The sequence below is a fragment of the Ursus maritimus genome, unplaced genomic scaffold (genome assembly GCF_017311325.1).
Source record: "Ursus maritimus isolate PB19 unplaced genomic scaffold, ASM1731132v1 scaffold_13, whole genome shotgun sequence".
Taxonomy (NCBI): Eukaryota; Metazoa; Chordata; class Mammalia; order Carnivora; family Ursidae; genus Ursus; species Ursus maritimus.
Window position 1 is genome coordinate 48052410 of NW_024423675.1, and position 15625 is coordinate 48068034.

A 15625-nucleotide genomic window follows, 5' to 3' on the forward strand; every position below is an offset into this window, starting at 1 on the left:
AAGACCATGTATATGGGAAAGTCCACATGTTTAGTTTTTCTTTGGTATGAATCTTTGTTTCAAAATTTTTTGAAATTGTTTAAAAAATCTATTGTTTAAAAATGTTCAATCATTTTAAAATTGTTTTAAAATGTATTCTTACAGTCTTTCCCCTTTCTTTTCTCTACTGCTCTTATGCTCATTGATGAACCTTTGCAGTCCCTCATAGTTTTTCTCAAAACCACAGTCTACTAGTTTTACACACAAACTTTTTTCCAAACTTTTTCTTTCAATTTGGTCATAACACTTAACATAGACCATAACCTCAGATAATGCTATCATCCTCTATTGCCTAGACAGACAGGAAACCAAAGCCGCAGAGATGGGTTTATTCAAATAAAGGGTGATTGATGATAACAACTGATGGAACTTTGTGGAACCATAAACTAGTTTCAGTTTTCAGGATGAGAGAGGAAAATACAGAGATAAGACGTGTGAAAATGCATGGCCGTTCTTGGATTGCTGAATTTGGGCATTCAGTATTATCACAATGCATTGTACTCTTCATGTTCTCAATATTCAAGAGAAGTAAAAGGTCATGTTCCCAACACTAAGTTCTCAGTAACTGGAGTAGCAAAGCTTATCTTCCAACAATAATTTAATCAGAGGATACTTTTCCTAAGCCATTTAAAAAATTATTAAGTTATCACAGTTCACTATTCTATTTACATCTATGTCTCGCTCAACCTGAAGTATGACTTATATGTGAACAGTGGGGAGTAGATCATTTTTGAGATAAATAGATTTTCGAACTGAATTATGAGAACAGTTCCACATTGTCTCCTTGAAATTAACACAGATATTTAGGGGGGAAAATGGAGCTCTTCTTTAATTTCACTTAACCTTGAATAGCATAGATTTCATTTAGTCTTTCTTCTTTTAGCATCACAAATATATCAATATTCGATTTCATTTTTATTGATACCTATATAATTTTATAAATACAAGATGCCATGCTCTCTACTGACAATACTTATTTCAAAAGCAGCGCTACTACCTTGACTTTGGCATGTTTTGATTTCTGCTGTTGACTATAGCTATGATTACAGTGGAACAGATAATTATATTATTTCAAAATGTAAAACCAAAAGTTTTGATGGGGCTTTTAGGATACATCTCTGCTTCTCATAGAAATATTTTCTTTTTAAAGACACTCAAGGTCAGACAGCCTGTAAACTCCTTCTGTAATATGCTAGGCCAATCACCATGTATATTTTAAGTATTTAAATTGTAACACATTTTTAAACAATGACACCCTTAATAATTTTAAAGTCAAATGATCAGTTTAGTCAGATTCGTTGGAATTTAATTTTTCTAAAACACTTTATTTTTGGCTCCAAAGAAATAATGATGAATTAAGTACAGGTTTGACCCTTTCTTGCCTGTATGCTATAAATATTACTTAAAATATTTCCTAAAAGAAATGAGGTGATAATGATATGATATGATAGAATTACACATGCGATATTCTATTCATACTGAGATATTTTTAACATTACAATTTATGCAGCCACAGGAGTCTCTGAGTTCCTTGGCCTATTTCTCCTGTCTCAACACTTCATGGTCATCCCTCTTACTACCATAGCCAAATGTTCTGTTCCCCCCCCCCCCAAAATCAACCAACCAGTCAGCAATTCCACCAATTTTATATCTGAAACATTTTTCTAGGTTGGTGATTTGGGCCCTTCTAGTTTACAATGCTACCAACAATCCCAATTTAGAAGGAAAAGACATTCAACAGAAGCTCTTAAAAAATAACGAGTCCCTGGATGAGGGCTTGAGGCTATATGCAGTGAGTGTGAAGCAACTGGGTAAGTGCCTTTAATTTTTTATATGTATTTTATCTAACTATTCAGGTTTAATTGAAGCAGCAACAACAATATTCTTCCTCTGTGCCTTGTTTGCTTATATAAAACTATTTTTTCTGATGATGCGATTCACCATGTTGGTGGCATAGTAACACATGGTGACATGGTTAGCATAAAGATATCAGCACCTATGAGTCAAGGGAATGAAAGAGGCAGAGGAGAGTTTAGACTTTATTTGGGGGACATATTCTGGAAAAACTAAGAAGATGAGCAAAGTGCCAGGATCTCCTTGACCAGAATTGGCTTCAGCTTCAGGAGTAAAGAGTGTGTTATGTGGACATATGAGAGGTAAATCTTAGAAAAGGCAATTTCTTATTAGAAAACATCTCCTTCTCTTATGCTTTCTGTCCTCATTAATGTTAGCCTTGTCTTCACAGGAATAGGCCAGAAATCTGGGAGTTATCCAGGATTTAGTCATTTCTTACCTAGACAGCCATTCACATGCTGAGCTCCATCCACACACGTGGTACTGCGTGCACCTCCCCAGACACGCCGCCCTCCTTTATGCCTTTCTATGTCTTGCCCCCTCTGCTCTTCTGTACTCCCACCATCCACCTGCTTATCACATCACTGTTTTAAAGACCACCCAAAGTCCTCTTTCCTATGATGTGCTGGATGATGTCATCATACATAAATAGGAGTCATTGCCTTTGAGCCTTCACTTCATGCTTTCCAGATACTTAGAGCACCGTACAAATTAGTTAAGACCATAATATTTGACTGGATTTACTTATGTTCTTATGGATATTTTCTTTAAACAGGAATCTCCTCTGGCTTGAGAACACCTTTTTTTTTTTTTTTTTTTAACACCCCACTTCCCACCTCCCCTATGAACACCCAGCACATTCCCTATCACTTAAATACTTGAAAAAATAAATGAATGAGATTAGATGGAAATATTTTAGAAAAATTAATGATCACAAATGTGGACAACAAAAAGTGAACCTATTATTCTAATGGTATATGATTACGTTATGATTAAGCGCATTCATAGAGATCAAGAGAGAAGAAAACTGACACTTCTCCTTATACACACACAGGAGGCTAAAGGGAGGGAAGCAAGTATTCCTCAGTTTCTAAGAGGCTGATTCCACCTGAGGCCAGAATCCGAGTGTAATAAAGAAGCAGGCATCCCTGCTTCGATGAGAAACTACTCATATGTAACGTGTCCACTTACACAACTACAGAGAACTCATAGAGGTGGCGGAATGCAAATCATCATTATGGACGTCATCATCATGAAGGGTTTCTGAGCCTCTGTGGGAAGGTGCTTGCTTATTAACAAATGGGGCTTCTTGAGGCTGGGGAGAGTACCCGTGCTACCTTTCACACATGAGTCTCCATGAGGAGGAGCTTGATGAATGGTGCACTGTATGTGACGGATGCTCTGGGGGGGGCGGCCAGCTTCATCTCTGTGCTAGGAGGCTGCGGAATCCCAGAAAACTCTGTGCATACCTAGACATATAATTTACATGACTTAATTTAAATTCTGTGCTTTCTTGTTTTTCTGGAAGTGGGCCTATGAGGAAAAGTTTCTACCAATCGAAAATATTAAGAACAGGGGCGCCTGTGTGGCTCAGTCGTTAAGTGTCTGCCTTCGGCTCAGGGGGTGATCCTGGCGTTCTGGGATCGAGCCCTGCATTAGGCTCCTCCTCTGGGAGTCTGTTTCTTCCTCTCCTACTCTCCCTGCTTGTGTTCCCTCTCTTGCTTGCTGTCTCTCTCTCTCTCTCTCTCTGTCAAATAAATAAATAAAATCTAAAAAATATATATATTAAGAACAAACCCTGGTGATATTAAGGCTTAGAATGTAGAGGGGAAATTTCTTTAAATGTTTAGTTGGTGACTATCATACCGGTTCCCAACAGTCTGGTTTAACTTGTTGGTTTTTAGTCCTGAAATGACATAATTTTATTGTCGTTAATATATTACTTTTATTTGGATATTTTTAAAATTGTAAAATCTGAATTATTGATGTCATGACACTTGCCCAGAGAGTTTTCCAACAACAGGTGGGATGATTTGAGAATGAGGGCGGTGTGAAAGGCATGTGACGCTGGCTCACAGGTCTCTTCTTGCCATCCCCCCAGCAAGCTTCCAGGCAATAGACACTTTCAGAACAGCTGGAAATGTTTTCCATAAAATGCGCTTACAACTCAATGACAACACGAGTGATACATTGTTTTATAGCCTTTCCCCTTTGGAAAAAGATCATATTACATTTTAAATTTTTCAGGATCATCATTGTATGCAGTGTTTATTTTTTGAATAAAGCTTTATTTTACCAATTTCACCAGCCTATGATTTATATTAGAATAATGATATATGTTTCATGATTATACTCCCGTAAGTGTGTGACTTTGATTTGAATAATTTTTGTATCTGAAATGTACTAAATGTTTATTGTTCCTAATTTCCAAATGTTTACAAATTCTGGATATAAAAAACTAGTATTTTTAGTATTACATGAAATTAATACCTAAGTACCAACATCATCATTTTGCTCTCATCTTGCACTGCTAACGTCAAAGAATAGATTAACATTTCCATGCTGGCTCTTGTTTTCACATAGATTTATGTCCTGCTGATGAGGATCCCAAAGGCTTTCATTGGCCACTCATCCCACCTTCTGTCTACAACTTACCCTGTCCAGGGAAACAGGGCTTTTACGCTTCACGGACATGGTAATGCTTTTATTGAACCTTGTCAGTAAAGCTCCGCGTTATCTACCCTCCTGGGTTACACAGGCTGCAGGATAGTTCCCATGCATTGTATATTGATTGGAAAGAAGGGCAGGAAAGTCTGTGAACACCTAAATCACACACTTCACAGAGGGTAAAGAGGCAGGTAGGTTACCCAGAAAAGCCTTTTTACTCCAAGCACCATGCTAATTTAGCGTTCTCCAAAGAAAGATGGGGAAATCTGGAAACCACAAGGTGACTCTAGAGCAAAGTATGTGGGTAAACGGTGCTAACTCCCAGCTGTGGAACATGCATCTGAAATTCCAGAACTTTTAAACAATTGGGAATGGTTATTGTTGGAGTGAAAAGAGGCAGAAAAAGAGGGAATAAATTCAGGATCCAGGTTAGGGCAGGCTGCTAATGCAGACGGGTAGGGTGTAGATTTTTCTGAAGTGTTTTACAGAAATCTGAGACAGGTCAACTGCTGAGGATTCACTGAATACTAAGTCAGACCAGTTCTTCACCCTGCACCTCACCCCCAGTTAGAATTTTCTCACAGGGGTGGAGGGGGGGGCGTCAGAAATGGAAACTGCCCAAACTTTGCACATCCTGCCATTTGACTTTCGGTAGGAAGGAAAGAAGGGGCTTTAGAGAGTCACTGAGCCTAGTTTGAAACAAGGCTGTACCTCTTCCTGGCTGTGAGACTTAGGAATATTCTTTGCCTTCTCTAAGTCTTTTTCCTCACCTACACGGTGTGGATTATAATCCACTTTACAGAGTTATGTGAAATCAAAGTCAGATTTTATCAAAGTTCTTAAAGAGTTATTTGTCCCATGTTACCGAATATGCCTTTAACCTTAGTAACTGAATATATCCTAGCTTAGGACACACATTATTTCTAGTAATGTGTTTCCAGGATGCATGGCACCTGATTTTTTTCTAATAAGAATTCTTAGTGGGAGTTTTATTTCAATGTATTACAATTTTATTTTCAAATGAAATTTACCTAGATATCAAGGCAAATTCTCAAACTTATTATTAACCAGTTTTGTCAGTTAAAATGTCATTTATGCCAAATATTTGAAATATCTCGTTTTGTTCCAGTAATCGGGACCCTGCCAACACATCTGTAGCCTACTGGGGGCTTCCTGATCTCTCCAATTGTTCGAGTAAGTGAGCAATTTTTCTTCAGTTCTCACAGGCAAAATGAAATGACTTCATACTTCATAGTTTTGTCCTCTTCAGATATATTCTTCTGTTGTATGATAACCATTGTAATAATAAAAGCTAAGCAAATGATTTTTTTCACTTAAGGTAGAAAATTCTGTTTTTCCTGATTCTAACTTTTTGTCCTGTTTATTCTGTTAGAGATTAAAAATAGACAACTTTAGAGAACATGTAACATATGTATTGATATTTGTGTCAGTCTTTTATAGTTGTGTATTATTTTCTTTAAAGATTTTATTTATTATTTATTTGAGAGAGGAGAGCATGAGCTGGGGGGGGACAGGCAGAGGGAGAAGCAGACTCCCCACTGAGCAGGGAACCCGCTGCTGGTAGATCCTAAGACCCTGAGATCAGGACCTGAGCCGAAGGCAGAGGCTTAACCGACTGAGCCACCCCGGGGCCCCTAGTTGTCTATTATTTTTAAGCAGCAGATATGCACTTATTTTTTGTGATTCTAGGGACATTTCTCTTAGAACTATATATGAATATTGGTCCCTCCAAAGTTGGGACTACGAAGTGAAATATCATAGTATGTTTTGGATTCCTGAAATGTTCAAAATTTTGTTGTTTTTTTCGGTCTTTTTTTAGACGAAGCAAATGAAGTGGCCAACCAGATTTTAAATTTAACTGGTGATGGGCAGACCTTAAGCTCAGCCAATATTACCAGCATTGTAGAACAGGTCAAAAGGATTGTGAATAAAGAAGAAAACATTGATATAACGCTTGGTTCAACTTTAATGAATATATTTTCCAATATCTTAACCAGTCCAGACAGTGACTTGCTTGAGTCTTCTTCTGAGTAAGTATTTTTTTTTCCTTCTGGAGAGTAAAATTTGTTGGATACATGTTATGTAATTTCTCAGTTATCTGAATCCTTGGTGGCCAGCTTTCATCATTTAAAGCTCCAGAAGATCTGTGGATATTTCCCAAGATCATTCACAAAGTGACTTCAAAGTTCTCTATTTTCTTTCTTGAGAAATAAAATTTACAAAATGATTAGGATTGTCCATCTGGCAAGATAGATAAATAGCCCTAGAAAAACATAATCAATATGTCATTTCTCATCTGAAAAAATGCTAACCGGAATTAATTCACAAGATAAGCTATTATATATATTAGCATAGGGCACTTTGCTTGCAAAGGAGACACTTAGCAAACATTCAGCTCATGTCTTTTAGGCATAACTTGGTCGCTGTAAATTCTGTCCTACGGACTGTGACATGACATACCATAGCTGTGTGATCGTTGTACTTCAGGAATGAAAATGCTCAGCGCATGTGAAATGTACCTGTTTTTCCACAATTAGTTTGCATCCAGTTATTTCATTTAATGTGTTAGTATTTCTTATTTCCTTCCTTTCAACCAGATTTCTTCAATGAAAATTTTATATTGTTAAAATGTATGTTTTGACTTAACCTTATCTACATAATAATTACAATTTTTTATAGTGTCATAGAGTCCAAAAAATGCTTTTACCTCATTATTTTCCTTTGATTCTCACTCAGTTATAGAATGGAAAAAGTATTTTTTTATGTGAGGAAAGAAAGGCTGGAAGGTGAAAAACAGTATTTGTTTAGGGTGATTTAACTGTTGGTATTCCTCAAAGTATAACGTATTCTCTTGAGGATGCATTCATCACAATGATTCTGTGTTTTAACTGATGTTGTTGTGGTTTATTGGTATTCATGTGAAGATCAGAAAATTTAAAGACGATTTTGCTTGGGTTGTATTTTGCCCTGTTGCCAATCACATGTGTACAAGTACATAAAACGTGTTACTTAACAGTGGTATTGTTATTTCTTTAGAGCTTTAAAAACAATTGACGAATTGGCCTTCAAGATAGACCTAAACAGCATATCACGCGTGAATATTACAACTCGGAATTTGGCTCTTGGAGTATCATCCCTGTCCCCAGGGACAAATGAAATTTCAAATTTTAGCATCAGTCTTCCAAGCAATAATGAATCCTATTTCCAGGTAATGAGCCAGTGGTTTCTTTAGTTTTAATTAATTAGACCAAGAAAAGCTATCTGATCACTTGCCAGTTTCTACCTGAAGTTCTTGGTCGGCGGGGTGGTGGGCAGGTAGGTCAGGACACTGGCTAAGCTTAATAGTAGCAGTAGCTGCAGGTACGTGGACACTGAAAGCAGGTGTCCTTTTAGCACCTGTGTTCTGAAGGTGGCCAGCTTACCTTCTACAAGAGGTGATAGTGGAACTAAGTGTTCAGCCGGGAGCGGGAAACCCCTCTTGAGGGTGGTGGGAGGGCATCCGCTCGGTCAGAAGAAAGGGCTTTATTCAGGGCCTGGTGGGGGAAGAAGCGTCATGCATTCAACCATGCCAGTTTTGTCAAACTGCATTAAATCACCTGGAGGACTTGACAGAACAGATTGCAGGCTCGCATCCCCAGAGATTCTAATTTAGTAGGTCCTGGGTGGATCTCCAAAGTTTGCACTTGGAACAGGTTCCCGGGCATTGCCGATGGTGCCAGTCTTTGAATGGCGCTCTGAGAGCCAGTGGCGTGAAGCCTGGGAGGGGTACGCAGTGCTGAGGCTGGACAGGCTAATGGAGAGCCTCTCTGCCCTGTGCAAGTGGCCCTTCAGCAAATGATTTTCAAGTTCCTACTGTGCATTAGTGTTAGCCACGTGGGCAACTGAGATGAGCACAACATCGTCCTGGACATGGGAGGGCACACGGTGGCGCGTACTGCTTCTCCCCTGTGGAGACACACCAAGATAGAATATTTAAAAATCTGGATAAAAGGAAGGACGTTTTTCTGCTTGAGAGTAGGGGCTCTTTTGGATATTTCTGTTTCACATTTAAGACTGAAAACTTGGTCAGCCTTGGTCTCATTCCGAATCCATTTGCGGGAAGACACGTTTTGGCCTGGTGTGTGGGTTCAGGGAAAATGATATCCAAGAGTATTAATAAAACTTCCACTGCTTCCTCTGTGCAGACATACTCAGTCTTAGCAATCAGGTTTTTTTTCCCTTTTCTGTAGTTATCTTTCACTAGGTGTTTTGAGAAAAGCTCAAAATTTATTAAGTGTAAATCTCACTCTTAATACTTGAAGATGTTCACTGATTTGTAGATTTCTCAATTTGCCTTAAAATCAGTGCATCTTCTGTGTTTCCACATTTGCAAAACTCAGATGAGATCCAGGCTTTTGTCTGTAGGGATTCATTCAGGAGGGCAGGGACTCCAGTGGAGGGAAGCACTGGCCCGAGCCAGTTAGCCCTTCTGCCTCGTTCAGTACCTGGAGTAGTTATCATTGTAATTTGTCATTACTCAACCTGTGTATCTCTCTGTGTGTGACAGATGGATTTTGAGAGTGGACAAATGGATCCGTTGGCTTCTGTAATTTTGCCTCCAAACTTACTTGAGAATTTAAGTCAGGAAGATTCTGTATTGGTTAAAAGAGCACAGTTTACTTTCTTCAATAAAACTGGGCTTTTCCAGGTAAGGGTTCATTAAATTATTTTTCAATTGCAAATTGAGTTTCTTTGCTCAAAAGGAAAACAATAAAAGTTTGGATTCCTTGAAACTATATCAAGAGGCATAGAGAAATTAACCTACTGTATCTTCAAAAATGAAAAATTTTAACATAATTAGCTAAGCATTTTGTTTCAGGTGATTATATGCTTATTACAGGATATGTTCATTTAGGCTTTTTAAATAAATCAAATGTTAGATTAAGACTTGCATGGCACAATTAGGAATGGAATTTGTGGAGAAGGGACTATTTATTATTCCTTTTGTTAAACATTTTATGCTCTCCAGCAATTTAGACCTTCAGAGTCAAAGAAATTGTGTGCCAAAGGAAAGGTTTGGTTTTTGTGTCTGTTTTTTTAAATTCAGCAGGAAGCACTGTTTACATAATGAGCAGCATTCTTGGCTTTAATCAGTTTTCCCATTAATATTTCAAATGACCTTTGGCCTTCACACATCCCCAGAGTGGGGTGGCATTGTGCTGAGCACATATTGTCATTTTTATTGGCATCATTTCTAGACACTAGAAAGTTCACTGCCAGCAAACACGGGTGACCTCTGGTTGCCTTTGAAAGTGCAACCTGATGCAGAGTAGTTTCACTGAGCCCTTTTTAAAAAATAAAAGTTATCTATTAAATTAAAGATACCAGTATATATTAAACAATGCCATCAGGGTAAGAGAAAACAGCCAAGTCTCAAGGCCAATAGAATTGCTTCCAACTGTCATGTACAGAGGCTTGGCAATAAAAGTTACAGATAAGAGAAAGAAATACCATGAAATCATTTACAATAATTCTAAAATTTTAAAATTTTTTCAGTAAATGTTTTAGCAGCAAGCTATATAAAAATTTTGAGTAAATTAAGAATGTAATTATTCTGAAGGCTTTAATAGATATGAACAGATAAAACTGCATTTATTAAATTTATCTGAGGCTTATAACGCCACCTTTAGAAATAAAAAATGCAGTATGTGTCACAAAAATGTGATGGGTGGTGGAGGAGGCTCTCTTCAGAGGAGAGGTTGAGCCCAGAGAGAGGGGTTCGGGAGAAAGGTTAAAACTGTAAGATTCTGTCACCGTTTCATTTTGAGTCTCTCTTCTGCACGCTACCTTTCCCTTTTCCCTTGGCATCTCCCAATCAACATATTATTGAGAAACATGTATTTGGTTTTTAAAGTAAATTGATAGCAGAGTCCAAAGATTTCAAGGGTTCTCTGGTACTCCCCTAACATAGCGAACAAGATCTGAGTCTGTTTTAAAGAAAAGACAAGAAAGACCAACTTTACTGAGCACAATCACATAAAAGTAATAAAAAACCATATTCTGAATGCTGAGATTTATTTGGCATGGAAGAAATCCTGTAATTATTCCCAAACAACTGATGTACAAGCTGCAAGAGAGCAATACAGGAGGTTTGACAAGAAAACCACGAGGGGAGGAGGACTAAGAGACACTCTTGCTGAGAGACGCGCTGTTGGCCCCAGCCCTTGCAGCGTGGACTCACTGCTTTGACTTCCTGATGGTGGCGCGTAAGCGATCAGAGGGTGGCGCGTATGCGATCAGAGAAGGTACAAGTTCTGGATGGGGGCACTTGGGTGGCGCAGCTAGTTAAGTGACCCTGAGTTTTGGCTCAGGTCATGATCTCTGAGTCGTGAGATTGAGCCCGTCCTCCTCGCTTCCTCGCTCAGTATAGAGTCTGCATAAGCCTCTCTCCCTTTGCCCCCACACCCACTCGCTTTCTTTCGTAAATAAATGAATCTGAAAAAAAAAAAAAGTTTTTTGGGGGGGAATGGATGGGACCTTGGCAGTGGATGGGACCTTCCTCTGGTAGAATTCCATTTAGTTGTAACTTACTAAACACGTCAGGCTGTTGGCAAATATGTGAAACAGGAATTGTTTTTTCTGTTTGTTTTTTTTTTCACACCGTATTTCTTTTATACTTCTCTAACGGCAAACAACTTCATCTGTTTCTAGGGCAGGGAAATGATCTGATTGTTTCGTGGCTTTTTATGAGTACGTTATTTCTGGGTTCGCGTTGTTTCAGATGGTAACGGGCTGACCTCAGTCGCAGCAATCAAGAGTGAGGTTTTATGAACATTGTCTTACAGCATCAGCTCATAATGTTCCCTCAATGTATTTATTATAATAAGGGAAATAGCAAAGCTCTTTCAGGAAAGCCAGCAATTTGATCTTATAAACAGGACGTTCTATAATTGAAAATCTTAAATGTAAGAAGTGCCGACAGTTTGAGTGTTTGGAGCACCAAAATGAAATACAAGGGTACTTCTGACTAATAATCTTTTTTTTTTTTTCTTTAAAAGGATGTAGAAACCAAGAAAGGCACCTTAGTGAGTTATGTGATGGCATGCAGTATTGGAAACATTACTATCCAGGGTCTGAAGGATCCTGTTCGAATTAAAATCAAACATACGAGAAGCCAGGTAAGAAAATGCTACAAAGAACAATGGATCAGAGGCAGACTAATTCAGAGAAGCGTGAGGCCTTTTTTTTTTTTTTTTCCTACATGGTAAGAATTTTATTCAACTGGCACTTTTTTGAGGGGGGGCAATTTCCCCAAAACGGGAGAAGAGTTGAGCAGGGGGTGCTGTAACATCACGGTAAATGTTGGCAGGTGGGGGAATTCGTCCCCTCTGGGATTCAGTCATCAGAAGAATGAGAGTGAAGAAAAGGACCCCTCTTTTTAAGGAACGACACATTACTTTGAGAAATTAGATTCAGATGCAGTTGCACAATCCTGCCATTAAAAGGCTCGGGTTGTTTTTTAAAGTCAGAAATTACTGCTCCTGGGAAAGCAGAAGGGAAACAGGGCAGGGTCAACTCATTTTTTGAGAGGTTAGCAGTTATCTAGAATCTTGGCAAATGTTGCCTTTTTTGTTGCTTCATTGCCCTTGCTATCATCTGTTTATTCGATAAAATTATATGAGGGTTCTTTTGGTCCCAGGTAAGGCCAGGCACAGGCTTTGCCCTCTTTTCTAGAGGGCCCCACTCCTGATTCTCCCATTTATTAGGTAGGCAGGAAGGCAGGCAGGAAGGAAGCTGGCTGATAAGGACTGAGGCTTGGAAGTTAGGTCATCTAAGAACTAGCCTGGCTTTGTCACCGAGCCCTCTGAGACGTCCTTGTTCTACCCTTTGGCTTCCTTTGTTTCAGCTCCTTCATCCATGAAGAATTTTTTTGTTGTGGTAAAATATACATTACATAATATTTACTGTTATAACCATTTTTAAATGTACCGTTCTGTGACATTTTAGTACATTCCCATTGTTCTGCACCCATCGAGTCATCATCACCGTAACTGTTTCGTGTTCCCCAACCAACACTGTGAACCGTTATATAGTAGCTCCCCATTTCCCTTCCCCTGGGCCCCCGCAACCACCATTTTACTCTCCGTCTCTATGAACTTAACCACTCTACGCACTTCATGTAATTGGAATCATATAGTATTTTTCCTTTTGTGACTAGCTTATTTCATTTAACATAATCTTTTTCAAAGTTCATCCATATTATAGGATGTACCAGAATTTCCTTCCTTTTTAAGGCTGGATAATATTCTCTCTATATATGTACGTATATCTCCTACATTTTTGTATCCATTTCGTCCATCAGTGAGTACTTTGATTGCTTCCACCTTTTGGTTATCGGGAATAACGTCACTGTGAACATGGGTGTGCAAATATCTATTTGAATCCCTACTTTCAATTCCGGGCACATCCTTAGGCATAAAGGAGAATTTTGAAGATGAAGTGAAGTTACAATGTCAAGCACTTTGATAAATGCTAAGGATAGCATTTTATGATGGGACATATATAGCAACCTTTAGACAAACGGGAAGCACGATTCGTCATGAGATTATGGCTGATTTCCACTTGAAGTCTCTGTGAGAAGAGATCTTTCTGGACTGCCTGTCATTCCTAGGTCGCATTGGCATGACTGATACTGGTCTATTTCTTCATGAAAACCTTAGCATTTTGACTCTTTTCCCATATTCAGATCATAAGATTTTTTCACTTATTTTAAACACAATTTCGCATGTTTATTCTTATGTTAATATAGGCAGTGCCTCATCCCATCTGTGCCTTCTGGGATCTGAACAAAAACGGTAAGTTTTAAAATATTGGCTGTCTTAAGAACAACTGAATTTTAAACATTGTTAGACACCCCCATTTCCTTTCATTCCACCCCAGCCAGAGTGAGTCACAGTGTAAGTGTGATGACAACTGAACTGAAAAGTGTAGTTTAGGTAGCTGGGGAAGTGAGCCTAATTTCTGCAACTTTTTACTCATTGCAAGAAGAAATAAGTAAACTTTTTTTTTTTTAACCAAACAACCTCTTTGATTTCAGTTATTTATAAAATACAGTATACACTTTGATTGCCACTTTTAGGTGAACATCGATATATGCTTGATCTCATTCTTTTAAGGGTACTTCTGAGGATATTATTAATATGCATGAGGCACACAATTTAGAATCTAGCTACCAGACCTCAGATGATGGGGAAAGCATACTATAGGAGCATAAATAAGAAGTCGTTATAATATATATATATATATATATATATTGTATGTTATATATATATATCCCTTGAAAGAAAGGAACTGCCTCCAAGATGGCATCCAACAATTAAGAGAAAGAGGCAAAATGAAGGGAGAAGTCACGAGATAAGGTGTGGGGATCTCTTTGATGGGAAGGACAAGCTATGAAACCTCCCACCTCGGCCCCCTAAGGGTCACCTTCCCTTGGGGATCCCCAGTGGGGTTATTCTGGCTACATCGTGTCCCCACCTCTGTTTTTGGTGAGCCTTATTACAGATGGAAGTTTTGTTGTTGTTTGGTTTCTATTCGCACAGTTTTGAGAAAGTGGATTCACTAGATACATCATTAAAAATGATAGCACCTTGCAGACTTAAAATATTCTTTAAATATATGCATTGCTCATATTCTACCTCCTACCATAATAGTCCGATAAGATGCATTAAAGGCATTTATAATAAGTTGCCACTGTGCGTGATCGCTGGGTACGTCCTAGAATGCAGACCTCTGTTCTGACGTCTTTGCAAAAGTAGAGGCTGACCTAAGAAAAAAAAGGTGTTGATCTTCAGAGACTTCATTAGTATGTAGCTTATTTGAAAGGGGATACTCTTTTCATGGAAGTTTATTTTGTAATACATTAAAAGTTAAACTAGAATCGAACTTTTGCAGGACCCCTGAGGCACTTCCCTAGAACATAGTTAAAAACCACTGACTAGATAATCTCTCACTGACAACCCAGCACTAACATTCTGTGATTCCGGGAATCTAAATTATTCTAAGTATTGGCAGCTTTAAGAATAGTATCTGTTTGATAAACTGCAAGGCAGAAAAGACTGAGGCATATTTTCCTAAAGAAGATATCATCCATTATAGAAAAGGAACTGGCCTGCTGTTATTTTCACACTGTTTGTGGACTTCCTCTTACAGAAGGTTCTGGATTTTGGAACACGTCAGGATGTGTGGCACACAGAGATTCAGATGAGAGCGAGACGGTCTGCTTATGTAACCACCTCACACACTTTGGAGTTCTGATGGTAGGGGAGGAATTTCTAAACTCATTTGGAATGATGTAATTTGGGAAGGCATACTTCTTTTTGTAAGTCAGCCTTTTTAGATTGTGTGTTTGGGGAATTATTTCCTGGTAATTGTCATCTGTACCATGAATCTTGCTAATTAGCAGAGATCGTATATTTAAAATATATAACAGTAATTATAAAAAAAGAACCTTGCTTTTTTTTTTTTTTTTCCGTAGCATTAACAGCAATGATAGATAATCCTAGAAACAAGAAAATCACCATGAGACTCTTGAATTAAGAGAGAAACAGAGTCGGGGAGACAGAGAGAGAGGAAAGGAGGGAGGGAGAGAGAAAAGTTAAAGGGGAAGACAATGTTGGGTTTTACTCACACGGAAGGGAACTGTGAAAAGTTTGATAAAATATTGTTCTTGCATTAGCACTCATTGGATCGAATGTGACTTTATAGCAGGTACTCGGCTAGGTGATCCAGCTGTCACCCAAAATGATGCAGCCCCCCACAACTCTCAACTGCCACCCCCACCCCATCCCCGGAGAGCACAGCCTGTTAGGACAGACTAAGGACCAGGACAGCATGGCGTCTTCAGGCCTGCAAGAGAAGACAGGGGTGTGACATGTCTCTTACCACTAGGCCTTCGTATTATTCTTTCCTTCCTTCCTTCTTTCCCATGACCCTATTTTTATCTCATTCGCCAGCCTGTCCAACAGTTTTAAACAAAAATTAGATCACATCGACATGTTTTTTT

General features: G+C 38.6%; 1 protein-coding gene across 1 annotated transcript in view; it reads left to right on the forward strand.

Moving 5' to 3' along the window:
- Window positions 1-15625, forward strand: part of ADGRG6 (adhesion G protein-coupled receptor G6) — a 132929-nt gene that overhangs the window by 88291 nt on the left and 29013 nt on the right. Inside the window, exons 9-17 of the mRNA XM_008695046.2 lie at window positions 1708-1850; window positions 4477-4588; window positions 5690-5754; window positions 6401-6611; window positions 7618-7789; window positions 9128-9268; window positions 11619-11738; window positions 13370-13415; window positions 14773-14879. Of these exons, the coding sequence (XP_008693268.2) occupies window positions 1708-1850; window positions 4477-4588; window positions 5690-5754; window positions 6401-6611; window positions 7618-7789; window positions 9128-9268; window positions 11619-11738; window positions 13370-13415; window positions 14773-14879 (1117 nt within the window). The remainder of the gene's footprint in view (window positions 1-1707; window positions 1851-4476; window positions 4589-5689; window positions 5755-6400; window positions 6612-7617; window positions 7790-9127; window positions 9269-11618; window positions 11739-13369; window positions 13416-14772; window positions 14880-15625) is intronic.